Genomic DNA, 26,983 nt, shown 5'->3' with positions numbered 1-26,983 from the left:
AATATTTGGTATTTTCCTAGGTATCTTAGTGTTTTCCAATTTCATCCTGTTTTGGTTAAAGAATATATTCTGTATGATTTCAATCTTTTAAAATTTATTGTGACATGTTTTATATCCTAACACATGGCCTATGTTAGTAAATGTGCTTGAAAACAGGGTCTCTCAACCTTAGAGCTATTAACCTTTTGGGTCAGATAATTCTTTGTTGTGGGGTGCTGCCCTGGGGATGTTTAGCAATATCTCTGGCTTCTACCTATTAGATTCCAGTAGCATCCTCCAAGATGTGACAAGAAAAATGCCTCTAGACATTGCCAGATATCCCCTGAAAGGCAAAGTTTCCCTTGTTAAGAACCACTGTGTTGAAAATAATTTATATTTTGTAGTTGTTGGGTATAGTGTTCTGTAATTATCAGTAGGTCATGATGGTTGGTAGAGTTATTCAGATTGTCTGTGTTTCTCTTGATTTCCTCCCCTGCCCGCCCCCCCAGCTTTATATCCTTTGCTGAGAAAGGAGTGTTAAAATATCTAAACTATAATTGGATTGTCTTATTTCTCCCTCTTATTCTGTCAGTTTTTGCTTCATGAATTTTTTTTGCTTTTTGAAAACAACTTTGAGGTACAATTTAAATACCATAAAATTCATCCAGTGATTTTTTTTTTTTTTTTTTTTTTTGGTGATTTACTGAGTTGTGCAACTATGACCATAACCCAGTTTTAAAACGTTTCCATCATACAAATAAGATCTCTTGCATTGGGCAGTTAATCTCTGTTGCACGCCCTAGGCCACCACTAAGCTACTTTCTGTCTTTAGATCTTTGCCTTTTTTGGACATTTTATACAAATGATATCGTACAGTATGTGGTCTTTTGTGTCTGATTTCTTTCACTTACATAACATTTTTGAGATTCATATATGCTGTAGCGTGTGGTTCATTCCCTTTTGCTGGTGGATAGCACTACAGCTTCATGTATTTTTGAGGCTCTGTTATGAGGCACTTCCATATTTTTTATTATGTTTTTAGTAAATTGACCCAAATATTAGGAAATATGTTTTCTATTTCTCATAATTTTGTCTAAAATCTATTTTCTTATATTAAATAGCCCACTATATATGTATGTTAACTCTTTACATAGTATGTTTTTTTCCATCCATTTATTTTCAGCTTATCTGTTTCTTTAAAGTATAGCTCTAATGGACAGTATATAGCTGGTCTTGCTTTTTAAAAAAATGCAACTCAATTTCTGACTTGTACCTGAAAAGTTTATTACATTAGTGTTTAATATAATTATTGGTATGGTTAGATTTGAGGCTCCCATTATATTATTTGTTTTCTATTTATTCCCCCTGAGCTTTTTGTTTTTCTATTTCTCATTCTCTGCTTTTTAAATTTTTTTTTTCCTTTTTGGATTATGTGTGTGTGTATGTATTTATATATTATATTTAACGATTCTATTTTAATTTTCTTCGTAGTATATCTTTATATTCTGTTTTTCAGTGGTTGCTCTAGAGAGTACAGTATATTCTTCACTTTTAACAGCCCGCTTACAATTAATAATGTTACATTTCACAGAAAACATAGTCAGCTTATAACTGTGTGAGTGCATAGTCTTTCTGCCCTTGACCTGTCTTGTCCTTTATGCTATAGTTATATATACTACATTGTACGTATGTTACAGACGCCACAGGACAATGTCATAATTCCCATTTTTGATGCTCTTCATTTTTTCTTGAGGACCTGGATTTCCATCTGGTAGATTTTACCTTTGGTTTAAAGAATTTCCTTTAACCTTTATTGTAGTGCAGGTCTGTTAATAATGAATTCTGTTTGTTTTGTCTTCATTCTTGAAGGATATATTTATGGGATACAGGAAGTCTTTTGATAATTTTTTCTTTTAGCATATTAAAGATATTCAGTGTCTTCTGGCCTCCGTAATTTTTGATGAGAGACTGGATTCCAGCAGAGTCATTCTCTCGTGATTTGTCATTTTTCTTAAAAAATTATTTTTTTGCCATAGCACGCAGCTTGTGGGATCTCAGTTCCCAACCAGGGATTGAACCCAGACCACAGCAGTGAAGGCCCAGAATTCCAACCACTAGGACACCAGGGAACTCCCTGTAATGTGTCATTTTTCTCTAGATGTTTTTAAGATTTGCTTTTTTACCTTTGGCTTTCAACAGTTTGACCTTGGCTGGCCTTCTTTGTATTAATCCTGCTTGGTGTTTGTTGAGTATCTTCAATTTATAAATGTATGTCCTTCACCCAATTTAGGGACTATTCAGCCATTATTTTTCAAATTGTTTTTCTGCCCTGTTCTCTCTCCTCCCCATCTGGGACTCCAGTTATGTGTATGACATAGTCTAACAGGTTTATTGATTGTTAATTTTTATTTCAGTTTTTTTTTCTTCTTCTCTGGATAATTTCCATTGTTCTGTCTTCATATCCACTGGTCTCTCCTCTGTCATCTCCGGTCCTCTAAGTCCATCCAGTGTATTAATTTTTTAGTTCTGGAATTTCCATTTGATTCTTTGTTTCTGTTTCTCTGTTGAGATGTCTTATTTCTTGGTTCACTGTGAATATATTCCACTTTATTGAAGATATTTATAATAACTTCTTTAAAATCATTGTTTTTACTTCCAACATCTGGGTCATCCCAGGATTGGTCTCAGTTGTCTCCTTTTATTTTAAGAATATCTTCCATTTTCCTGGTTCTTCACATATTATAAGTTTGGATCATATCTAGGACATCGAGAATGTTTGAGAGACTCTGGGTTCTGCTGTTTTTCTTCAATTAGTTTTTAGTTTCTTCAGTTTTAGCAGGTAGTTATCTTGGTTGGACTCAGACTACAAACTCTGTTTCCTAAGCAGCAGCTTGACTCTTGGGTCATCCCTTTTGTCACCAGCTGAGTTGCTTTGAATGTACTCTGTGCACGTGTGTGACTTAGAGGTCAACCAGAGATGTGGCCGGACAGAGTTAGGGACACCTTCTCAGATTCTTTCCTTTCTTGTCAGTGGACATGGTTTCCCAGACTGGTTTTTCTGGCTCCTAGATCAGAAAGAATGCATTTCCTCCCCATGGATCCAGCTAACGGCTGTGAAACCATGAACTCGTTATTTGCAGCTAAGTGTGGACTTGCCATCTGCCTCCATTGTCTTCAGGTAGTTGCTGTTAGTTTATAGTTATTTGAGTTTATGCTTTTCTGGAGGAGTGTTGGAAGGGCAGGATCTTAGTCATTACTGAGGCCAGTCTTTTGAAGTTTCACTTTAGTAAAGGGGAAATAGACAATAAATGAATAAAAATAAAATATATATACAGACATACCTCGGAGATATTGTGGATTTGGTTCCAGACTACTGCAATAAAGTGAATATCACGGTGAAGCAAGTCACACAAGTTTTTTGGTTTCCCAATACATATAAAAGTTATTTTTACCGTATATTGTAGTCTAGCGTGCAATAGTATTATGTCTAAAAAAAAGTACATACCTTAATTAAAAATATTTAATGCTAAAAAACGATAGCCATCATTCAAACCTTTAGTGAGTCACAATAGTAACACCAAAGATCACTGATTACAGATCATCATAAAGCATAATAATAATGAAAAAGTTTTAAATATCGTGAAAATTACCAAAATGTGACACAGAAACAGGAAGAGAGCAAATGCTGTTGCCGATAGACCTGCTCTACACAGGGTTTCCACAAAACTTCAAACTGAAAAAGCACCCTATCTGCCAAGCGCAGTGAAAGGAGGCATGCCTGTCATGTTAAGTCGTTGTAGTGGTTATTTGTTGCTTTGGTACAGACCTCCTTAAAACTCAGACTTAAATCAACTCTGATTTTTTTTTTTTATTATAATTCATGGAACCATGGGTTGGCGGGGTGTCGCCTGATCTAACTGGCCTTTGCTAAGTCGGTACGTCTGCATTTCAGCTGTCACACATGTGTCTCCAGGCCGGTGGGGATGGTGTGCTTGGCTGGGGCACCTTAGTGAGAACAGCTCTCCTCTGTGGGTCTCTCATCTTTTTCTGAGAAGCAGTGGGCTAGCCTGGGTTACCCTTCTCATGGTGATGGTGCATGTGCAAGAGAGCAGTCTCGTGTTTCGTTTCATATGATATCCACAATGTAGTAACGCATTCCCAACTTTTTGACCATTTTAGGCCATTTTAAATGTTTTCCCCATCCTTGATTTGTTGAGTGCTTACTTCTTAAAGCACTTTACACGTATTATCTTATTTCATCCTTACAACAACCTTATGAAATAGATATTCTTACTGCTCCCACTTTACAGATGAGGAAACAGGTACAGAGAGTATCATCCACTTTATGTGGCAGAGACAGGATATGGATTTGGGCAGTCTGCCAACACCCATTCTTGTGTGTACTAATAAAAGTATACAGGATTGTGTCCACGTCTCTGAATGTTGGAGTACTGGGTCATAGGATCGTTGTCTCACTTACAGGAGTATTATTTTCGTTTTGCTGCCAGTTGACTAGGCACCTCAAAGTTCCTGCTGGGCTAGTTTGTCCCTCCTACTCCAAGACAGTGAAACGCCAGGCTAGCTGGTGAGCTGCTGGAAGGCAAACACCAGTTGGTGAGCTTTGATCAGTACAGACCCGGAACTGGTGTGGTGTCAGCTGTGCAGGCTGAGAAACAGCCGGGGCTGGTGATGGGTTGGCTGAGAGCCGTCCAGTGTGCTGGGCCCGGGTGAGCCCAGGCTCCAGGCCAGCTGCAGGTCTGGGTGGTATCACGGACAGCATGGGGGGTTCTGCAAATGACGACACTTCCTGGGCCAGAGGGCAGCTGTGTGTGCGGTTAATGTGACCCCCCAGCCCATAGCACGTTCGGCTCCCAGTCTGAATGACTCGGCACAGGAGGAAGGGAGTGATGTCAGGGGACTGGCAGGAAGTGCAGACAGCTTCATAGAAGGCGATCATCTGAGCAGTAGGTTTTTTAAGGCTCTTGTCCTTTTTCCATTTCCATTGTTATCATTCTGCCAGGCTGAGCTATATATATACACCTGTTGGGTATTTCCTGCTTTGAAACAGTGGGGGAAATGAATGGACAGGAAGAGACATCTGGTTGAGTTTTAATTATGAAAAGCCTGATTCAAAGCTGGGATACACATAAGGTTAAATTGAGAATTTAGGATTTTCTCTTGTTTTGGTTTGCTTGCAAGGTAACTGGTAGCTAAAGAGTATACAAAGCCATACCTGACTTTTACTGCTGTTATGGTTTTTGGTTACCTGTAGGTGTTCAAAGTTTTATCTACTTGCTATTATGTATTTTGTGCCTAATACTTGTTTTTCTTTTTTTTTGCTTCAGGTTAGTAGCAAAGATGAAGATTTTCTTGACCTTTCTGTTGATGTGGAGCAGAACACATCTATTACCCACTGTCTAAGGTAACTTCGTGCATTCTGACAGTGGTCTGAGCTTTTGATCAGGCTAGTAAGTACGTGTCGGGGGCGGGGTGGGGGAGGACTCCTGTGTTTCTTCAGGAGATAATCTTCCTTTCTGTTAAACCAATATAATCCTATTATTTTCTATTTCTTCTTTCCCAAGAGATTAAAAATAAGTGTATGTGGTCTGGAGAAGAGTCCTGCTGAGGAGAGAGAGGATCAAGTGGAAGTCATTAGTCATTAAATTTTAAAATAAGGTTTTAATCTTTACTACAGATGTATGCTTTGAGCTCTCATCAGCTCTCTCCCTCTCATACACAGAGACACACACGATCACAGTCGCACAATTCAGTTGAAAAATGCTACAGGTGCCTACCATGACTTTCTTTTTCTAAGCTAATCTATTCTGTTATTTAAAAAATGATGGGAGTTCCCTGGCAGTCCAGTGGTTAGGATTCAGCGCTTTCATTGCTGGGGCCCAGGGTCAGTCCCTGGTTGGGAAACTAAGAATCCCTCAAGCTATACAGCGTGGCCAAAAAAGGTACGCACTTTCGAGCTGAGAACCAATGAGGGCATTCCCTTTTCCTCCATCTTTCAGCACTGTATGGAGCTCGTTCATGGAAAAAAACTTCCTCCTAATTAGGGTTGAGGGGAGGTAAGGAGCCCAGCGTATAAGAACAACACATGCCCAGGATTACTGTAGCTACTGTGTGTTGACTTGTGTGTTAAAAATGTGCTCAAGGTTGATATGGAGACACAGTTCCCATGTCCTGTCCTCACTGCCTTCTCCTCCTTTCAACAAGTGGTTGTGAGCGGTTATACTTAGCCCAGCTCTGTCCTGGACACTGGAGGTCTAGGGTGAGTGGCAGGTATCAATCTTATAGTCTAGTGGGAATCCACAGACAGGGATCAGTGCTTCGAAGGACATGAAGCGCTCTAGAGAGTGCCTGCTAGTGGGGGTGCCAGTGTAGACCATGTGGTCAAGGTGGGCCTGCCCACTGTTTACAGTACCTCAGCTCAGAGATGTTTTATAGTGACACTGCAAGGCACTGTTGATTTTTATTTATTTGTTTATTTTTTAAAATTTATTTTATTCAGGTATAGTTGATTCACAGTGTTGTGTTAATTTCTGCTGTACAGCAAAGTGATTCAGTTATACATGTGTATACGTTCATTTTCATATTCTTTTCCATTATGGTTTAACACAGGATCCTGAATATAGTTCCCCGTGCTGTACAGTAAGACCTTGTTGTTTATCCATTCTATATATAATAGTTTGGGTCTGCTAATCCCAAACCCTCAATGCATCCCTTCCCAACCCCCTGCCCCCTTGGCAACCACAAGTCTGTTCTCTTATGTCCGTGAGTCTGTTTCGTAGATGGCTTCATTTGTGTCACATTTTAGATTCCACGTAGAAGTGATACCATGTGGTATCTGTCTTTCTCTTTCAAGGCACTGTTGGTCTTTATCAGTGGGAATTGTGTGACAGAATTGTTCTATCAGGAGTTGAGGTTACTTAGAACTCTTTAGACTAGATTAAGGGGACTTGCTGTGGCCGTGGGCTGTTAGAAAGTCACTTTTCAGGGCAAAGTCATCAACTCCAACCTGGAAGAGCATCTTGGTTCGTCTGAGTGCCATGTAGTGTGCGAGCTGGGGGCTGATTACCCTCCAATTCCCAGGAGTCTGAGCCCCCTGCCGCCAAGTGAGGCAGCACCTCCTGTTGGCCTGGCACTTCATCTCGTGTCTCCAGATGCCTCGGGTCTGGCTGTCTAGGACACTTTTGTTACCTCTTTGTTTGCAAAGCGTTTTGCAGGCCTGGATGGCCTTTTTTCCTTCTGAATGGTTCTGTTTATGGCATGGGCTCCTCGTATTCCTGTGTAAAGAAGCCAGTTTTGATTTCCTCAGGGTTTTGAGACCACAGGGAGTCAAAAAAGTTCAGGTTGTGCCAGCACTGGTTGTAGGTGGGGAAATGGGAGGAAAGGTGCTGCTGGCCCGTTTCTCCTTCTTTGAGGAGGGGAGTTAGTTCCGGGGGCTGACTGTTCCCCTCCCCTCCAAGAAGTTCCTGGGCTGTTCAGAAGGGCTGGTGACAGTGACTGTAGCTTTGAGACCAACCAGGGAAAGGGCTAACTTTAGTTACAATTCCGAACTTTGGGGAATCTTGTTATAAACAAATATAACCCAGAATAGTGTTCCCCCCCTTTTTTTTTCTTGGAGAAATGTATGTATCGGCGATGCATGCCTGATGAAGGCAGGCTAGAGGCGTGTGGAGGCGTTCCAGTAGGACGGGTGAGTTCAGAAGGCGCCTCAGAATGCCTTTTAAACAACAGCAGATTTTCATCTGACTGTCCAGGCCGATATTGCTAAAGTGCCTGCCCCGCTCTTATCTTACACCATCCTTAAACTAGACCTTGACTACTTACCTAGAGCTGCCCTCATGTGTGCCTAAGGTCTCACCTCCCCGATATAAAGAGAGGCCTGCCAGGTGTTGCCCTTCACCGCTGAGAGTTGTGTGATGGGGTGGGCAGCTTTCCCGCCTCTCCCCAAAGAACGAAGTGCAGGAGAAAGTTCCAGGGGGTACATGATGCCAGCTGATCCATTTTCTATTTGAGACAAAAGAGAAGGAATGCTTGCGATCTTCTTTGGCCCCTTTCATGGTTTAGTTTGGTTTGCATTCTCGAGGGTTTGCTTTTCAAACTAGAATTATGAGTTTTCTTCTTTAACATTGTGCCTGCCGGTCTCTTCTGATGTGATATCTTTAGCATTTATTTTGATTTTGAAAAAAATTAAAAATCCAGCTGAAATTATAGGATTTAAATATAAGATCTCTGCCACCTCCCTCCAGAAGGTGATCAATTAGGTGATCAATTATAATGTGTTTTCAGTGAATTTTGTCCCAGAGAAATGATGATATAAATGGTAGTTAATTCAGGATACAGGTCTAAAGAAGCCACTAAAGCCATACTGTAGCTGAGCTATAATTCTAATATTTCAAATTTCAGCACTGTGTTTTCGGTAGAGTGAGCCATTGGTATCATAGGAGGATACTGAGGAAATTTTTTTTCTTTTAAAAAGTTCAGGGATGGCCTCAGGCAAAAACTTAAAATACCTGAAGTTTATCTTCATGATCACCCCCTGGCATTTTTGGTATTTTTGGTCTTTCGCTTCAGGGCCTTGGTCCCTCCCTGTGGCTCCTGCCCAGAAACGTACCTTTCCTCCTCAAAGTGCTCCCTGTCCTGAAACCACTCTCCTCTTCCTCTGTTCTCCTCTCATTAAAAATTCCCATTCTCCCAGGGCTGGGGAGGTCAGCCTTTTGGTTCTGCCAGAGCTCTGTGTTTAGAATTACTCTTCTTTTAAAAGCAACGTCTCTTCTCTTCATTTCGGAAGCTTCCTCCGTGTGCTGTTTATAGGCATCCCATTCGCACATCCATTGCCGTGTGCTTACCTCTTGGTTTCTCTGTTTCTCTGGCCTGTGTCTTGGTTTTGGTTATTACTTATATATGGTATTTGCTAACATCTGACATGTTCTTCCCTTGGATTTCTCTTTTTTTAACCTTCTTTAATACTCTAGTCATTCGTTCTCAAACTTTGGTGCACATCAGAATCACCTGCGGAGGTTAGTAAACATGGAGGCCCAGGCCATATTCGACGTTCGTGAGCCTGGGCATCTTTTTTTTTTTTTTTTTAAAGTCCTTTTCTTTAAAAAAAAAAAAAAATTATTTATTTATTTATTGGTTGTGTTGGGTCTCTGTTGCTGCACACGGGCTTTCTCTAGCTGCAGCGAGCAGAGGCTACTCTTCATTGTGGTACGCAGGCTTCTCATTGCAGTGGCTTCTCTTGTTGCAGAGCACAGGCTCTAGGCCCATGGGCTTCAGTAGTTGTGGCACGTAGACTCAATAGTTGTGGCTCGCAGGCTCTAGTGCACAGGCTCAGTAGTTGTGGTGCCCAGGCTTAGTTGCTCCACAGCATGTGGGATCTTCCTGGACCAGGGCTCGAACCCGTGTCCCCTGCATTGGCAGGTAGATTCTTAACGACTGCACCGCCAAGGAAGTCCCTGGGCATCTATTTTCAATTAATTTTCCCTGGTGGTTTTGATACCACCACACTTTGAGAACTGCCACTCTAGATCTGTGCTACTCAAATGGGAGTCTGTGGACTTGTGCCGTTGACATCACTTGGGATCTCATTAGTACAGGAGCATCAGGTCTTGTCCAAGAATGAGTGTATGAATCAGAGCCTGCGTTTTGACAAGATTTCCAGGTGACTCCAATGCGTGTTAATATTTGCAAAGCATTGGGGACAGTGGCTCTCAGCCCAGGCAGCACACTGGAACCACCTAGGCAGCTTTAAGAACAATGGTACCTGCATTCTACCTGGAGAGATTTGTTGTCATTTGGCTTGGGGGAGGGGGAGGCGGGATCGAGGTTGTTTTTAAAGCCCCCCAGGTGGTTCTGATGAGCAGCCGGGTGAACCACTGCTGCAGGTTTGGTAACAAAGCTACCCAGCTGGTGTGCCACCGGAGATAGGTTACAGGTGTGTGTGGATGCCCTCGGCTTTGGGAGCCTGGGCAGAGCCCGGAGCTGCCAGAGAAGCAGCTGAGTCAGTGTACCCAGGCTCATTTCTACGTAGCACCATTTTTTTTATGACATGAAAATTATTGGGAAGCCTAGCTTAAGACTATTTTTAAATCAATTTTTGAGCTGTTGTATTGAGTGAAAAGTTAAGATTTTATTTAAAAATATATGAAACAGACATTAAATAACTGGGACATGATAGCTATCTTTACAACCTCTAGCTGTCTTACCTGGGAACATTAGTCTTTCTCCATTTTTTCACGTTTTCTTGTATACATTTCTATTAGGTTTTATAGTTTCCTTACAAAGATATGTGTTTCATATTAGATTTGTTCCCAAAGTGTATTTTTAAAAAGTGTTTCATTGCCACTTTGACTCTTTCTAAAGAAATATGAAGAGTTCTGTGCTTTCCGGGTAACCTTGCCTCTGTGCTTTGGTGTAATTTATCCCGGGGGTCAAAAAGACCTCTCTACTCTCTCCTCTTCTCTTTGATTTTCTCATTGTAAAGTTTCCTCAACCTTTGTTGCCTGCTTTTGTTCCGACAACTGCATAGCATCCCCTGACAGACCTGCTCTGCCTTAGTTTCTTGCCGGGGCCACTCTACTCTGTTTTCCTAACTTAGCCGCATTTTCCAGTTCTCAACTCACAGATGCTCTAACAGCATTACCCTGTCTCTGGTAATGAGCTTTCAGCCAGCTAGGGCTGGGCAGGATGGTAGTTATTTGTGAATCGCGTCTTTACGTTAGGTACCAACTAATGCTATATTACTACATGCGTGGGGCTACAAAACCTTTTTTTTTTTTTTTTTTTTTTTTGGGAAATAAGGGAGAGTAGAACGTGTTTACTTCCTTGTTTGTTGCTGTGCCTGCCTCGTTCTGATTCTTTAGTTGGATTAAGAGATTTGTCTGTGGTAGACATTCCAAAAGTGTGACTCTCCACCATCACGCAGGCTCATCCCCCCTTCTCCTTGGTTGCTCCGTTGCCCCCCAGTAAATCCTGTGTGGGCCCAGGAGAGATCTCACCTCACGTACTTGCTGAAGAGCTGGCCAGTGTTCACTCAGCTAAGTCTGAGTCAGTCTGTATTCGGCAGCAAGCACTTGAAATCTGAGGGTTGAGCGTAAGTGCCTTCTCAGTTGTTTCCTTGCTTTTCGACCCCTTCAGTCCTTCCTCCAGAGCCCTGCCGGAAGTGATCTAGAGAGCACTGTCTCCCCTGCAGAGAGCAGTTGGAGAGCCGCAGGGTCCACACAGCTTCTGAGATGCGTGCTCTGTACCTTCCGTTCACGCCTCTGGGCCTCGGCCTTCATTCTGTCTGGGACCCTGGACTCTCATCCCCCTGGCTCACTTTCCCTTGCCCTTTCCCTGGGGAAACATCCTGAATAACCCCACTTCATTTCTCTGTCCACTGTGCTTTCCCCCGACTTTGTACACATGCTTCTCCCTCCGTTCCTTTGTTCAGCCAACACACATCATTGAGGGCCGTATGCATCAGGCCTGTTCTCGGTGCTGGGGCTGTAGCAGTGAGTGAGACAGACAGGGTCTGTGCCCACGCAGAGGGGAGGCAAGTAATCCACCGCATAGGAGGACGCTCCAGGTAGTGAGGCGTGCTCAGAGGAAAATTAGCCAGCGGTAGAGTAGGGGCTGGATGGGTCTGGAGCGCGTGGCTGGGGACGTCCTCTCCGAAGAGGTGACATTTAGGCCGAGCTTTGACCAATCAGCAGGGCCAGCCTTGGAAGCATCTGGAAAGGAGCCGTCAGTGCAGGGAAGAGGGCAGCCGCACATGCCTTGAGGCAGGAAAGCGCGGCACTCTGGAGCGACACCGAAGGCCAGCCGGATGGGGCTGGAGCGGAGTGAAGGAGGTGGGGTGGGAGACGGGTCAGAAGAGCAGTGGGGGCTCTAAGGACAGATGGCCTGTTGGCCACGGCAAGAAGTTTGAATTTTATTCCTGAGCGCACTAAGAAACTATTAGAGGGTTTTAGGCAGGGGAGTTAGTGGCGCGGAGTGACGGGTGTTTAGCCTGCACTCAACACCAAGCGTCGTAGATGGCTTATTGCCCGCGTCTCTGGTGCACTGAGAGCTGTGTGAGGGCAGCATTCTCTGCGGGTCCGCAGCACCTCGCCCAGGGTACTGTCGGTAGCTGTTGGAGAATTTACGGAACGGACAATCTATGTTTTCTCTTGATAAGCTCTGTTTAAGTAGTGGAGTCATTAACACCACATGAGTAACATTTTCTGTTTAAAAAAATCTGATCATTCTGGCGCTAGGACACTCTCTATGAGTAAGGAAATGTCATGGACTTTTTCAAGACTCTAGGGTATTATGATATTCCGAATGTTCTATTCAGCCTTTGAAGCAGTACCACAGGAATGGTAAGTAGAATCTCAGTGACCAGAGAAGAATGAAAAGCCATGACATTTAAAAAATGAAAACTATAAGCAGTACAGTAAAACCTCGTGAGAAGGTGAATATAGCTATAACATCCCATTGGCATTTGTTCTCAGGAGGCAGGCCGACGTTCTTACCTTCCAGAGTGTGGGGAGGTAGGGAACGGGGTTGGTAGACATCTCCTTGTTATTTGGGACTTTCTTAGTTCAATATAAAGGCCACGGAATATGTTTTAAAGTTTATTATCTTTCCTTTGGTGCTCTTTGAAAATATAGACCACCTGAGACAGACCGGTTTTCATTAACCACACAATAATGTCGCCTTACATTTTGTGTGATTGATGTTTTTGGACTCGACTTTCACCGTAATGGGTGGCTTTTACTGTAGTTAGTATTTTTCCATTGTAATTTTATCTCCAATTTACAGGTACTCCTGTTAACCCCTGGGTTTCTTTTTCTGAATCAGTTGGAAATCCTAATTTAGATCTGTCTGTGTCCCATTAAATAAAGGTGTACTTGAAAATCTCTCACGGTGAAATCATAACCCAGCCCAGTGGACATGCTCTAATGCGTCATAGCACCTGCTCCGAAGAAGGATCTTTTCTCGTTACTTCTTTCCCCACATTCACTTAAAAATTACCCTACAGTAATAGAGGGTTTAAAACATGGTAAACGGAGTGCATTCTAGACTTCTTTTAAGCTGAAAATATTTTCCTCTGCAGAGACTTCAGCAACACAGAAACACTGTGTAGTGAACAGAAGTATTATTGTGAAACGTGCTGCAGCAAACAGGAGGCCCAGAAAAGGTACGTAAAGGGTTTAGCTCAGGGGGGTGGCTTCGTGTCGCCAGCACGAACTAGACTTGGGAGCCCGACAGATCTGATTTTTGAATCCCAGGTCCGTGGGCTCGTAGCCAGGTGGCTTTGGAGACATCAGTTACCTTCCTCACTGGTGAGACAGGATAGGAATGCCTACCTGGGGAAGTTGCCGTTTCGTCTGATTGTTTGTTCCTCTGTTCGTTTGTTTGTTCATGCATTCATTCAATGTGCCAGATACCCATGCCGGGGAAGCAAGTGGTGAGCAACTGTAATCACTCTTCTCTTGGGGTGAAAGGCAAATTATAAAAAGGACTTAGCGTAGTGCATAACACATAGTGGTCACCCAGGAAGATTGTTAGTATTGCCTGGACATTGGAACTTCTTATTTAGAAGACAGAGAGGCAAAAAAACCATCGTCATCATTTACTAAGGAATCATGAGGAAATCAATAACATCCGTCTCTGGATAGGTGATAAGAAAGTTACCATATTCTGAATTGATACAGGACCCAAGTAGCCCATCTTTTACCAGCAGCAGCCAATTCCATCTCTTGGACAATGTGAAATAACTAGTCCTTCCCTGTGTTCTGTCCCCAGAATTCAAGACACTTGACATTTTAATTACCCTGTGACGCCTCACTGTGAGTTAAGTTTACCCTGCCCATGGTTGTGACATATTCAGGGTAACTCACAGACTCACACTCCTGCCATCTAAAACCCTCAGGGGTCTAGAGCTGAGGCTGAAATAGTTTCCATGCCCAGCCTCCCAGCCCTGCATCCTCAGACATGCACATCTTTTCTTGGTGCATCAAAACTTAAGAAAGGTTAGTCGCTGTGGTGCAGAGGGGAGTTAACACTCGTTAGTGGTCGGGAAGCTCAGCTCTTCCCCCACCCATGTAATCTAAGTCTGCCTAAGGCCAACCCCGGTCTTCCTGCGGAGTGTGAAGGTGTCTTCTGTTCTGCCCTGGTTTTATACGTTAAAATGTCATGTTCCTGAAAAATATAGGGTCGCCTATAAATCTTATGTGTCTGCTGATGTTGTTAATTTGCTTATTTTTATGAATAGGGTTTTTACTAAGTAGACTTCTGAGTGATATATTCTTAAAATTTGTCCTTTACAAATAGCATGCATTGAAAGCGTGCACAAGTTGAACAGCATTTCCACTAATTCAGGACCTTCATGGAGGGGGTCCTGGAAGGTAACCGGAAAATCCTCTGTTCTAGCAGAGTTATCCACGTAAACTGTTGTCTTTGTGACGTCTTACTGAGAAATATTCATGGTCATCTAGTGAAAAAAGCGTTCCGTGTTTATGTAAGTTGGGGAAATGCTGCATCAAACAAAAGAATATCCTTTTCTACAGGATTTCTCAACATCTCCAGGGCTCTTATGAGTCTATTTCGGGAAATGTAGTCCTAAGCCAACCCTTGCGTGTACTAGCGAGGAACCTGAGAGCCAGAGAAGGGAAGTGACTTGTCCAGGAGCACAGGAGTAGGGAGGGAGAGTGGGCCCAGCATGCCTGGTTATCTGATGGCCCGCAGCGGGCAGTATCTGAGGCATCCCTGCTGGTTGGTCCTCAGAACCTGTGCACCCAGACTGCGCCCTTCCATTTGTCCTTTTCCCAACCTCCTTCTCTCAAAAACTGTCCCCCTCGTCTCCATTACCTCGGGGTGAGGGGGTTTGTCCACCTACTGTTCTCTCTGGGAGGCAGAGGGCAGTGATGTAGAGCAGTTTCACATATATTTTCATTGGTACGAAAGTGCTGGGATGTCTCCTTTGACCAAACAGAGACCCCCTGTTGCCCTTTTCTCTGCCGGCTAGGCTCCAGTTAGCCGAGGCTGTGGAAGTCAGCTCTACATAAGCGAGCATCCTTTTGTTCTTGCGCGTGGTCTGGCTGTTTGCTGCTTTGCAGTTTGTCGGACCCCTCCTGCTCTCCGTGTGTGCAGGCGGTGGTGTGTTCTATTCCTCTCACGGGGGTTGGGTACCACTGATTTTCTGTTTCATGGTTTCTTAGGATGAGAGTCAAAAAGCTGCCCATGATTTTGGCCCTGCACCTCAAGCGATTCAAGTACATGGAGCAGCTCCACAGGTACACCAAGCTGTCTTACCGGGTGGTCTTCCCACTGGAACTCCGGCTCTTCAACACCTCCAGCGACGCGGTGAACCTGGACCGCATGTACGACCTGGTCGCGGTGGTGGTTCACTGCGGCAGGTGAGGGCAGGCGGGGAGCGCCATGCGGGAGAAGCGCGAGGGCCGTCCCTGGGCCAGGTAGACCTCCCCGCACCCTTCCCAGGTGGTGAGACTCAGTGGTAATGGTGCTTTGGGGAATCTTCTCCAAGTTCCAGTTTATTTATCACCTCAAAATGAATCTAAACTTACATACCTAAAGTAAAATAATAAAAAATAAATGAAAAAAATAAAAAATAAAACAAATGCATTATAATAATAATAATCTAAATGTTCTCTCATAAGGGAAACAGTATATCTCCACCAGATGTAAATGATGCTTATGGAGTTTGAAATCACATGGAGAAATAAATGTTTATGCTATGATTTTAATTTTTAAAAAACCAGGTTACACGTATAGTATATCTCAAAAGTGTTTTAAGATGTGTGAATAGAGACTTGAAGCAGTAGATGAAATTTAAGAATTTTTTGGCATTTTGAATGGTTAAAATCAAATCATTTGATTTGTATGCTTAACAGATATTCTTTATGCAGTTTTTAGTCTTTCCCCAGTATTCTGTAATAAGTACATCATCAGAAAAAAGGAGTAGGAGAGAAGGCCTCTACACATGGAGAAGCAAACTGTATTTGCTGAAAGTCTTGAGGAAATATCTTTTATTCCGTAATTTGGTGTAAGCCTGGAAAAGTCTACTGAAAACTCACCTGTTTGCTGTCCTTTGCTCGGGTAGGACCGGTTTGTGCCCCCTCTCCGGGGTTTCAGATTAGGGCCTGTCACAGAGCAGGTGTCTTTTCCTCTCCATCCGCCTGGATTGGGTTGTGGTGAACAGACCATTCCCAAGAGGATGCATGGTTCTACGTGGCGGGATGGATTGATCGATGTCTTGCCCTGTGCTGGGTGGATGGTATCAAGAAACTGTAACTTCACATCTGAAGCACCTCACGTTTTGTGCCATGCCGAGTAACTTTAAGTCACAGGTTATGGTCTTCCATTCTCAGAAAGTTGTATTTGTTGGTCAGTTATAAGCCACCTTTCTGTTTCCCTGAAGAATACTTCTAACAGTTAATCCTTCTAAAGAACGCAGGGGTCCAGTGATCTGGAAACTAGCCATACACACTGGGTTGGGAGGAGGTCTTGGGGGCAGGCAGAGCCTGGCACCTGGAGGGGTGCTGGCGGCCAGGGTGGGCAGTGGGGCAGTGTGGACAGGTGAGGGGAGCGCGGAAGCAGTCAGGGGTGGGGGTTTCCAGTATGGATCTCTGTGGCTGCCAGCTCTAGTCCCTGGGACTGCTGGTGAGGACAAGGCAGAGACCCGTTTATGAGACCTGGGGGGCACGTAGGTGGGATTCTAGAATAGTCAGTCCCTGTAGCTGGGACACAAGGTCAGAGCAGTCCCGGCAGCAAGGCGGAGCTGGTGCCGAGTCACGCGTGCTGCTAGTGAGGGTTCCTTGAATTCCTCCCCACTGGAGGTGGACTTGTTCTCGTATGTGGCGCAGGGCTGCCCGTGCCCGGGGATCGCGGGGCATCTAGCCGTGGGCTCTGGGAAGCGCTGAGGTTAGGGAGCCGAGCCCTTCCTCCTCGTGCTGGGACCCTCTGGCACATGGTTGCCCTGGGTGCACAGCCTCATTCATTGGTTTTTCCCGCAGGTATTTTTAAACCCTTGTTTCCTGGATTCCGTAGCAGGATCTGAAGGTATAGCAGTGAGCAAGCCACAGGGGGCCCCTAGCCTCGTGAAGCTGAGCATCTAGTGGGAAAGGTAGATAATTAAATACACGCACCAGTCTGCCACCACCAGAACGAAACCACTGCAGAACCACTCTATGATTTTGATTAGTGCTGTAAGGAATGATCAGGGCAGTGACAGAGGGCAACGGAGGCACCTCTTTAGGGAAGGTGGTCGGCAGTGATTTATCTACCAAAGTGTCATCTGAGCTGAGGCCCCAGGAGTGAAAAGAGCCGAGAATGCAGACCTGGGTGAGGACCGTTTCAGGCAGAGCTACGGCAGACACGGAAGCCCAAGACGGGAACAGCGATGTGTATGAAAACAGGGAGGCCTGTGGGCTGGAGCTCGGAGAGAGGGGAGAGAGTGGCGGGAGAAAGGCGGGAACAGATCCTCTGCGGCATCTTGTATTTAAGGCCAACTGAGGCAAATTCAGCTTTCCCACTTTGATGGTGCATTGAGAAAACAAAACAAGACTCTAGATTTAGAGTTAAAAATTCCCCCAGTTATGCAAATTAACTACATAGTAGCAGCTGTTTGGTTGTTCTTTCTCCTTTTTTTCTATAATGTGTAATAATGTAGCTTTTTGTTTTCCTCCTTGTTACCATATATTTTAGTGTAACATTTTTCTAGAACTTGAACCAAGTCACATCATCCCTCAGAAATTCGCAGTGTCTTCCTGGCTCCCTCACAGTGGAGTCCAGCATCTTACCTGTGCGCCAATTCCCGTCCCTCCTCCACCCCGGGCTCACATGGCTCCGGCTTCCTTGCTCTCGGGGGAACACGCCAAGAGCTATTCCCATCCCACCCCTTCCCCAGACCTTGCACGCGCTCTTCCCCATTCCTGAAGCTTCCATCACGTGATCACATGGCTACACACACGCCCCTTCCCTTCAGGCAGATTCCTTCTGCTCAAATGTCCTGTCATCAGAGGCCTTCTTTCACCAGTGGCATGGGAGAGCGCCTTCCCTCTGTGGCTCTCCACTCACCATCCCGTTGCTGTTCTTCATGGCACGCCTCACCCCTGGAAATGTATCTGTATTTTAGTTTGCTTATGACCTCTCCAACCCTCGCCTGAAGAAAGTGGGGACTTGGTTTTGTTCACTGTTCTTTTGGCTGACAGCGAGAACGGGCCTGACACATACTGTGTGTACAGTAATTATGTGTTAATATTTGTTGAATTTGAATGTCTGTTTCCCCCAGTGGATTGTGAGTCCTTAGAACACAGACGTTTTTCTCATCTTTCTCTTATGCCCGGCCCGACGCCAGCCCCTGGGTGTCCCTCCGTGAGTTGTGGCCAAAGGAACGTGGACATAGACGTATACCAAGTTCTCTGTCCTGAAGATAGAGGTGTTTTTTTTTCCTAGTCAATCACTGCGTATAAAGAGCTACACAGAGTTTTATGAAGAAACAAATGTTAACTTGGTGACTTTCTTTTGTTTGTTCTTTTCCAGTGGTCCTAATCGTGGGCATTATATTACTATTGTGAAAAGTCATGGCTTCTGGCTTTTGTTTGATGATGACATTGTAGAGGTTGGTATGCGGATGATTAGATCAGAGAGAGGTGGGGCGGAGACAGTGTTTTGGGGGGTGTGTGTGTGTGTGTGTGTGGACATTTTCTAAAGTAGGCCTGTTTTCCCGTATCTGACTTGAAAACAACTTACATTTCTCTCAAAACTAAATTCTGCTGCTCCCCATCCTCTCTGGAAGGGGCGAAGGGGGGGTGTGTTCAGGGACTCATCAGTGCTGTGTCTTGTTAACTGATCAGCCACAGACATGGGATCGCTTTACCACCGTAAATCAGGTTTATGTGTAAGTCCTGTTTCCTACAGTGACTGCAGCCCTCTCTGGGACCAAATAGTGAATTTCAAAGTTCTATTCAAATTCTTTTATTATACCAAATTTTTCTTGTATTGATTATTATTTTAAAATATATTTTTCAGTCTGTTAAACCTAGAAATCTTTATGACACCAAAGTATACCATATATTCACTTTGTTGTAAAGGAATATTGACTGGAGAGAATTCCACACTCAAAGACATGGTGTATTTTAGCCCACTTAAGGTAGAGCTAAAGGGAATAAAGTCTGATGACCTGAAAAAATTAAGGTTTATCCCAAGAGCTCCCCCAGTTTACTATTTGAAAGACAGAAGTCCTGGCTGCTTCAAAGAGAGCTCACCTGTGGTTGTTGATAGATTAATGGGTGGCTTCCTTCCCTGACGGTTTGCAATATGTGGAATCAGATCCCTCTGTCAAGTCTGTGGAGTTATCCATTTGCTATTGAAAGTTCCCAGTTGTATGACAGTGTCTCTTACATTTCCTTGTGCCTTCCATTAGCTTTTCTTTCCTTCTCCCAGTAATCATGTTAAACTGTTGCATTGTTTTCTTTTACTTGCAGAAAATTGATGCCCAAGCTATTGAAGAATTCTATGGCCTGACATCAGATATATCAAAAAATTCAGAATCTGGATATATTTTATTCTATCAGTCAAGAGAATAACTTAAAGGACTGTGGGACTAATTCGAGTAGGGGGAAATGTTCAAAGCACTCTTACCTGGTTTCTCTGCCGACGTCCCTCCTCCCCAGCGGCCCGCCAACGGTGTGACTCCGAGTCTCAATGGTCCGGCTGTGTGACTCTCTCCCCCTTCGTTTTTCTACATGCAGCACTACTCGTGGTTTTATGTTAGTCTGAGGTAGAGTTAACTGCAATCAGATTATCGTAAGTTTTAGGTGAATAACATTTGCTGATTTTAGGATCAGGTACATGCCGTACCACTGGCTGTGTCTGGCTGAGTTAGAATGACATTTCTTATGAACGTCAATAGCCTTTTTTGGGGTCTTTGCTAATTTTCCTAAATGGCTTCCGGGGTCTCCTTTCAATGCATTCCTTTAACTTGTCCCTGGAAACATTGCTCCCTGTTTTTAGCTTCTCTGCCTCTTTCCTGACAGAAGAACAGAAGAATGGGGTAGATGCTCACCTTTTAGAGCTGCAACTATAGCTTTAAGTTTGTGCGAGTGAAAATGTTTAAAAGTGAGTAACCTCGAAACTGAATTCATCCTCCGGGTGGAACAGGGTGAAGAGAAGCTGTTCACTAGCGGCTGCCCTGGGCTGTGCTCACCTGGCCTTTAGAATTCCAGAGGCTGACGAAGTGTGGAGCTCAGGGCAGGTGAAGCCAAGAGGAGGAAGCTTTTATGCACAGTGGGAAGTTGCTTTTCTTATCTTTCTACCAAAACCAAGTTTCAGGAAAATAGCTCTATGCTCTTTGTTTTTAGTGATACTTTTCTTCTTCCTGTGAGTTGTATCTATCCTTTATTGAGCACTGCTAAGCTTCCCAAGGTATCTTTCTGATCCTGCTGGTGTTTTGCAGTCAGTGGTGGCAGGGCTGAGACACCACGGGGACTGCCTCCTGCCCAGCTCTCCTTAGCTAGGCAGCACGGACACCGTCCTTTCCCAGGAAGAACGAAGGCGCTGCACCTTTCCTCCCATCAGCCACATTGTACAACTGTTCACATGTTAGCATTTCAGTCTGTATACTGGGGCCCTGGCACGTCCCAGGGCCAACCTGGAACTTTCCCTAGAGGAGATGGCTATAGTTAGCTGGGGATGCAGGTGGGTCAAAGGAAGTGTCGGTGGCCGGGTGGAGGGATGAACAAAATGGCGGCGTTTCTTTGGCTCAGAATCCCAGGATGCTTGACAAGTTGGAGTGTTTTGGAAGAACCTCATCTCATCATAATTACTTTTACTTTTTTCACTTTTGTTATATATGTATTTATTAAATCATTTGAGTATTGGTACCTTTTATTAAAAGGGTCGATACGGTGTTTTGCTCTTGAGCTGGTTTTTGGTTTCCTACAAATATTATGAGTTGTAGATCTTGGCTTCCTGTGGGAAGACAGTTGACTTACATACACTATAATATACTGTGAACCTGTTATTTTGTTATCGAATAAATCAGCGAACAAACATGCAAACTTTTGGCATAATGTGAACTAAAATCGAAATCGAGAATGTTACTGGCCATTTTGCAACAATGAAGAGCATAGCACTTTATCTAGATGAAAACTGGATTTCGTATCTTTGAAGTATCTTGAACTGTTTGTCACTCAAAACTTACGTAAGCATGCCAACACTTCATCTGTTCATGCTTGAAGTGAAATGTCTTACTTTTCACTGGAGAAGACAAAAACAGGGTGATCTTCATGTTATTGTTTTATACAAGTGATGGAAATATACTTTGCCTTGCTTAGAGCCAAATTCATATTTATAGATATTTTGTCTTTTTTCCCTCCGTGAAACATACACAGTAATGGCTTCCCTGGAAGGTGCGTTTTTATTCTTTTTTAAGGAGAGACACTCTCCAATTGAAGGTGACTGATATAGGGAACTGTTTATACTATCCTTAAACCATATATGTGACTACAGGTCGCAAAGTTTAACAAAACGCTGGTTTATCCCTAATATATTTGGAACTGATACATGAGAACAATGATTAACCTTATCTTTGCAGTGTCATGAAGCTAATTTATTAGAAAAAAATGTTTCAATTGGAAGCCTACAGAAATAATATCTGAATGCGAAGTCATAGATTCAGTACTTTTTTTTTTTTTGGATGTGTAAAAAGTTTTTCCCAGTGACTTAACTGAAATAATTCCTTTTAGTAGAAAAGGTTAGTTAAAATTCAGTATTCAGATACATTTTGGGAATAAAGAAATAAGTATCAAAGATAATACAAAGACACTAAAATGGTTGTGTGATGCAGGCAAAGAAGATTGAAAAAGACCAAAACATACTTCTCCGCCAACACTCCATCCGTTTTTTAAACTTTAGAGCTTTCTGGGAACGTCTTCCCCCTTCCTCTTTCATAAATGAAAGAAACACTAGGCAGCTGCATTCCCCCCTCAGTCATTTCACTTGATGTGAAGACTAGAGCACAGAAACACGTCTTTCTTTTTCATCCCTCATTTGTTGTGTGAAGCAGAGGTGGTGTGGGATGTGTGAGACCATTCTGAGGTCAACAATAGCACAAAGGCTCAGCAACGTTCCCTCCAACGGCCAGGGATTTTGTGTGTCGTTTTCTGGCAGGAGTGGGCAGGCCTGCTGTATTTCTTTTAACTGCTGGGTATTTTAAAATAACGTTGCAATGTTTTCCACTTAAAAAAGAGAAGGAATATGTGCTTTATTGATCAGTTCTTGTTTAACATCTGGATTATGGTACAGTGTGCTAAGATAGCATTGGTTCGAAAGTAAATGTTGGTAGGATGCTGATGCCTAGTCCTGTTATTCTGATGCATTTTCCATCCGAGGCAACGCGAAGTGGGCTGGATTGAAGAGAGCGGAGGAACAACACAAGAGGGTGGTGCTTTGACTAGGAAACCAGTCATATTGGTTTTATAGCCTGGTATATTTTGGATTTCAGGTGAAATGGAAAAAAAAAATGAGAGAAATGGTCCCTATGCATTTATTTTCATGGATACCCTTAAATTTCATGGGCATGCCTCACAATGAAACTATGTTCTAACTGGAGCTTAGGGCTTATTTTAGATATTGGAATGTAGCTTTATTACAGATGGATTTTATCTTTAAACATTGCATTTTGATCAACTTTGTATATTCATGTGTATTAAAATATTGTGCACTAAATGTTTTGCCCTCGTTTGCTATTATATGGTCAAGGCATTTATCAGCACTAGTGTGAATAACTCATGTAAGTGGCATGGGTCAGGGAAAATTATTTCCTACGTTTCTGCCTGATTAAATTTGTTTTCCAGTATTACATTAATTTATTTTTGGCTTCCGTTTCTGTATAACCAAAATAATTACTGTATTTGTGTGGCATTCATTTATTTGACTTTGTTGCTAAAATTTTTTTTTTGTTTTTATTTAAAATAATCTGTACCTTATTTTTAAATGTTAACCAATTCAAGCACTTTAAGCAATAATGTTAATCTTGTGAAACTTCAATCAGTTTAACACCCTGCCTCTAAAATTGTTGGCAAAAAAATAAAGAGGAATTCTCTTCCTAGAGAATTATATCTCAGTAGCGTTACACACATGGACTTAAAATCCTTTTTTATAAAATGTGAGTCATTGGCAAGTCTCCTGTCCAGGTAATCATTCCAAACCTAAGCATTGTGAAGACTCTTTTGGTCATTGTAGGAAAGTTACAGCTACTGTCCAGGTTCATAAGGTTAGTGTTCTGGAGATAGCTCACCGCTTTGAGAAAGATGAACACAGTTAATCCAGAAACCTTTGTCTGGGGAAGAGCAAATTGAGGCTATCAGTGAAACAAAGAATTAGGGTAGGTATATTAGGCATCACAATGAATTGCTTAGCAGTGATTTTCCATAGAAAATACCCTTTACCAGTTACAAAATAAAAGATCTATCCCGAAAATAAGGAAGGCACTTCCAGCACTTTGGTCTCGTCAGCATGTGGTTTCTAAGAAAGACTAGGAGTGTGGTCCCAGCCCTGGTGTACTACTGGCAGCCCCAGGCTTCTGGGCGGGGTGACCCGGTGGTGTGCACACCACTGCCCCCACTGCCTGCCAGAAGCCTGGCAGTGGGGGCCCATGTCCTATGGCCCGAGAGTGTGCCCCCCACCCCCTGGAGCCTCAAGCTTGCTGTTAAAATGCGTAATGCGTAAGGCTCTTTCCCCCCCAGCCAATCACTTCGAAGGGTCCGTGTGTGGACAGGAGATTGTTATCTGAATATATTTTCCTGGGCCCCATGATGGGAATAAAACCCCATAGACCTAGAGCAAAACCATGTGCCTTGAAGTCTCCCAGTTTCCATCCATCTCTCAGGACAGCTCAGGTGAACCTGGCTGAGCTGGGACAGGCTTGATGGGGAAGCGCTTGCATCCACCATAAATGCCGTGGGAATGGAGGACCCTTCCTCGGCCTCCTGTTGTCCGTCAGATAGGGTTTACAGGATATACCTGTCACCACCAGCATGACACAGTTTCTGAGAAATGGGAAGAGTTGCCCATTTCTCCAAATTTCCCTCCCTCTGTTCATTGAGACGTAAGACCTTGAACAGAGAACAAAACCTTCCATTTCCATGTCTTGCATCCCCATGAAGATAAAGAGGCTCGCTAAGTCATTTTTCTCCCCGAGGGAAGATTCTGATCCTGGGGACATACTCAAGACAAACCTCTTAGACTTGTCATAGAGATGCTCCAGGTGGAGAGATTTGTAATTAAGCCATTACTTAGCACCTGTTACATGCTAGGCATCGGGACCGGAGTTGGGGGATAAAAAGGTGAAGCAGTTAGGATTCCTCTTCTAGTTCCTGCCTCAGAAAAAAAAGGTTTATGGGAAAGAAATTTAAATTGTAACACATGGGCCACGAAATTCATCACAATCTGGCTCTCCTAACGTTCGGCCTGGGCCTTCCTGAGCAGATGGGCCCTGCTCCAGTTAGTGCTGTGCGTAAAGCAGGCCAGTTCCTTTTTTCCCTTAGGTCCCCTTCTTGGAGTCCCACTTTCCTACTTATCTGCTCTCCGTGTTGCCTTAGCCTGCCTTTTAGCGCCCTCTTGTAGGGACGACAATTTTTAAAACAATGTGTAAATCCATTAGGTTACAGTGATGGACTTGAGCATTTTGCCTCTTAATTCTCATTTAAAAGAGCCAAGATATTGTCAACAGAGGATTTTATGAATAAATTATCTAAACAGTCTCTTTCCCTGATTACCAAATAATTAGAGCCTATCCAAACTTAACCAAAATCAATCCAGCATGAGTTTTTAAGCTACGCGACTAATGATTTTATTGGTTTATCAACATGTGTCCCCATTTTGGGTGCCCTTATGTTTTAATAGTGCTTTAAAAGCACATTAGGAGCTTACAAACAAATGAAAAAAAGCTTCATTTTGGTTCTGAGACATCAGAGTCAGAAATGACATTAGACTTTGTATAAAGCATTCCTAATTTTCTGCTCAATTCCCACGTGATGATTCATAATAAAGTATTAACAACTTTGGGGGTATCATATTCATGTTGTAAGTTACACGGATGCATCTTTCACTTCGTCCTCCTCCCTCGAGTGAGCATACAGGTTGTATCAGTGTGGTGTGGAATTCCACAGAAACTCTGCACGGGAAGGTTGGGCATTTGTGTTGTGCGTGGAAATCCTATTTTGTTCTTACCTCATTGTGGTAGTTAGAGATCTTGGAGAAGAAAACTGATATGTCAATTTGACTTGGCAAGGAAGCAAAATAATTTAATAGCTGAAACCACTATTTCTATATATTTAACCAAGTCTTCTGTCTATGATCCAACTCAACTGTATTTGTATTTTAGAGTGTCTCTTAATTGACCTTGTCTGAGAGAACATTCTGTGCTGAGATAACTGAAAGTAAACACAAGAAAAATTTGAGAGTGAGCCTTCATATCTTCTGCAGAAAGCTAGGTCTCTTCACTATAGAGCCCATCTCGGGTTGAGAATTGCCTGTTTTCCAAGCTGAGGGATAGGAGAATATTTTTCACTGGGTTATAAAACCTGTGTAAATGGGTTCATCCTCTTGCTCCCCCAAACCCCATAGAATAGTTTGAAAACTCTGAAGTTCCTGCATTTTTTCCCATCTTTGTTACCCCAAAGCCCAGAGAACCAGAAAAAAGTATAAATTAGCGTAAGTATGTTGTCTGTGCCAACTTGGACTGAAAAGGCTCCAGGAGAAGTAGGGGCGAAGGCTGCAGAATAGAGAGGAACCCTCCTCCTGGACGTTCATTGATTGACCTCATCTCGTGTCATCGCAGGAGTCTGCAAAGATCATGAACAAACTCACGGCAGAATCTGACCTCAGGTGGGAATGAGAGAATGTGGAAGAGTGAGGAGGTTGGGTGTGAATCCCAGGGGGTAAGAGGAGGGGAATAAGGTTGAGACCCTTCTAATGTGACTGCATAGCTTCTGGCCTTGAGTCTCACTGCAACATCTACCCCAGTCTGTGCCGTTGAGCTGCAGGGTCAGGTGGGACTGCAGAGAGCCCCCCAGGTGCCCCCAGGTGATGGACAACCTATGGACTCATGCCCTTCCTGCCATTGCCCTGATTTTGATCTCTAATAGGAGAATTTGAGACTCAAGCCCTCCTGGACTTGAGAAAGCCCTACTGGACCTGGGCTTGCAATCCCGGTTCTAGTCTGGACGGTCACTAGCGGGTGCCGTCGTCATAGCATGTGGCGAAAGCAAAGGGTCAGGAAGCAGAAGGTCTGCATTCAAGTCCTGACTGTGGCTTCCTGGTTGGATGATGCTAGAGGTTTGTCCCTCTAAGTCAGATGTTGGCCATCAAGTTGGGTTTGGGATGCTAACGCGTGGTATTTGGCAGAAGGGCCCTTCGCAGTTCCTCAGGGAGATAGACACAATCGCCAAAACAACAGAAAGCATATGAGAGCTGGTTACTTAAATGGGAAGTTGTGGGGTATTGTGCTATACTATTTCACTTAATCTAATCCTCACAGGGATGGAAGACAAGACTAAAGAGAGCTGAGGGGAAAAAAGCAGCCCCTGATGGCCAGAAAATAGCCAGCAACAGCTACACCTGGAATGTTGTCTGGAGCTGGCCCGGCACTCCAGCTGGGCCATGGTGTTTCCTGGTAGGACATAATCTCATAGAACACCAGCCTCAGACAAGGTCATGGTATGACCATGATGAAGTGGAAACGATAAAAAAAGACCACTTTGTAATTTCACTTAAGCGTGGACTAAAACCAGAGCACTGCTAACAGCAAAATACCAAACACCCCCTCCTGCCGAATCCCAGTCACTGCTGCTGCTGTACCAGTGACGGTGTTAGCACCACTTCCATCTGTCCTGGATGAGATTTATTAAGACACATGATCAAAGGATTAGCCTCCCTTCCTGATAGCACCCAGTCCAGAGTGCAACCCTCTTCCTTGAACCCTCCCCCAAATCACCAA

At 43.6% G+C, this 26,983-nt stretch overlaps 1 protein-coding gene across 3 annotated transcripts in view; it reads left to right on the top strand.

Moving 5' to 3' along the window:
• USP46 (ubiquitin specific peptidase 46) overlaps positions 1-23,147 on the top strand; it is a 58,453-nt gene extending 35,306 nt beyond the window's left edge. For 2 of the 3 annotated variants that reach the window (XM_057729974.1, XM_057729975.1), the window contains exons 5-9: positions 5,325-5,401; positions 13,073-13,156; positions 15,180-15,377; positions 18,523-18,601; positions 19,467-23,147. In XM_057729974.1, coding sequence (XP_057585957.1) covers positions 5,325-5,401; positions 13,073-13,156; positions 15,180-15,377; positions 18,523-18,601; positions 19,467-19,568 — 540 coding nt within the window. In that variant the 3' untranslated portion in view covers positions 19,569-23,147. Of the gene's footprint in view, positions 1-5,324; positions 5,402-13,072; positions 13,157-15,179; positions 18,419-18,522; positions 18,602-19,466 lie in introns of all 3 variants that reach the window. The other variant, XR_009052882.1, reaches the window with a different exon arrangement.
• Positions 23,148-26,983: the final 3,836 nt, after the last annotated feature.

This window comes from Hippopotamus amphibius, chromosome 3, assembly GCF_030028045.1.
Source record: "Hippopotamus amphibius kiboko isolate mHipAmp2 chromosome 3, mHipAmp2.hap2, whole genome shotgun sequence".
Classification (NCBI taxonomy): Eukaryota; Metazoa; Chordata; class Mammalia; order Artiodactyla; family Hippopotamidae; genus Hippopotamus; species Hippopotamus amphibius.
This window is presented reverse-complemented; position numbering and strand designations above follow the sequence as displayed.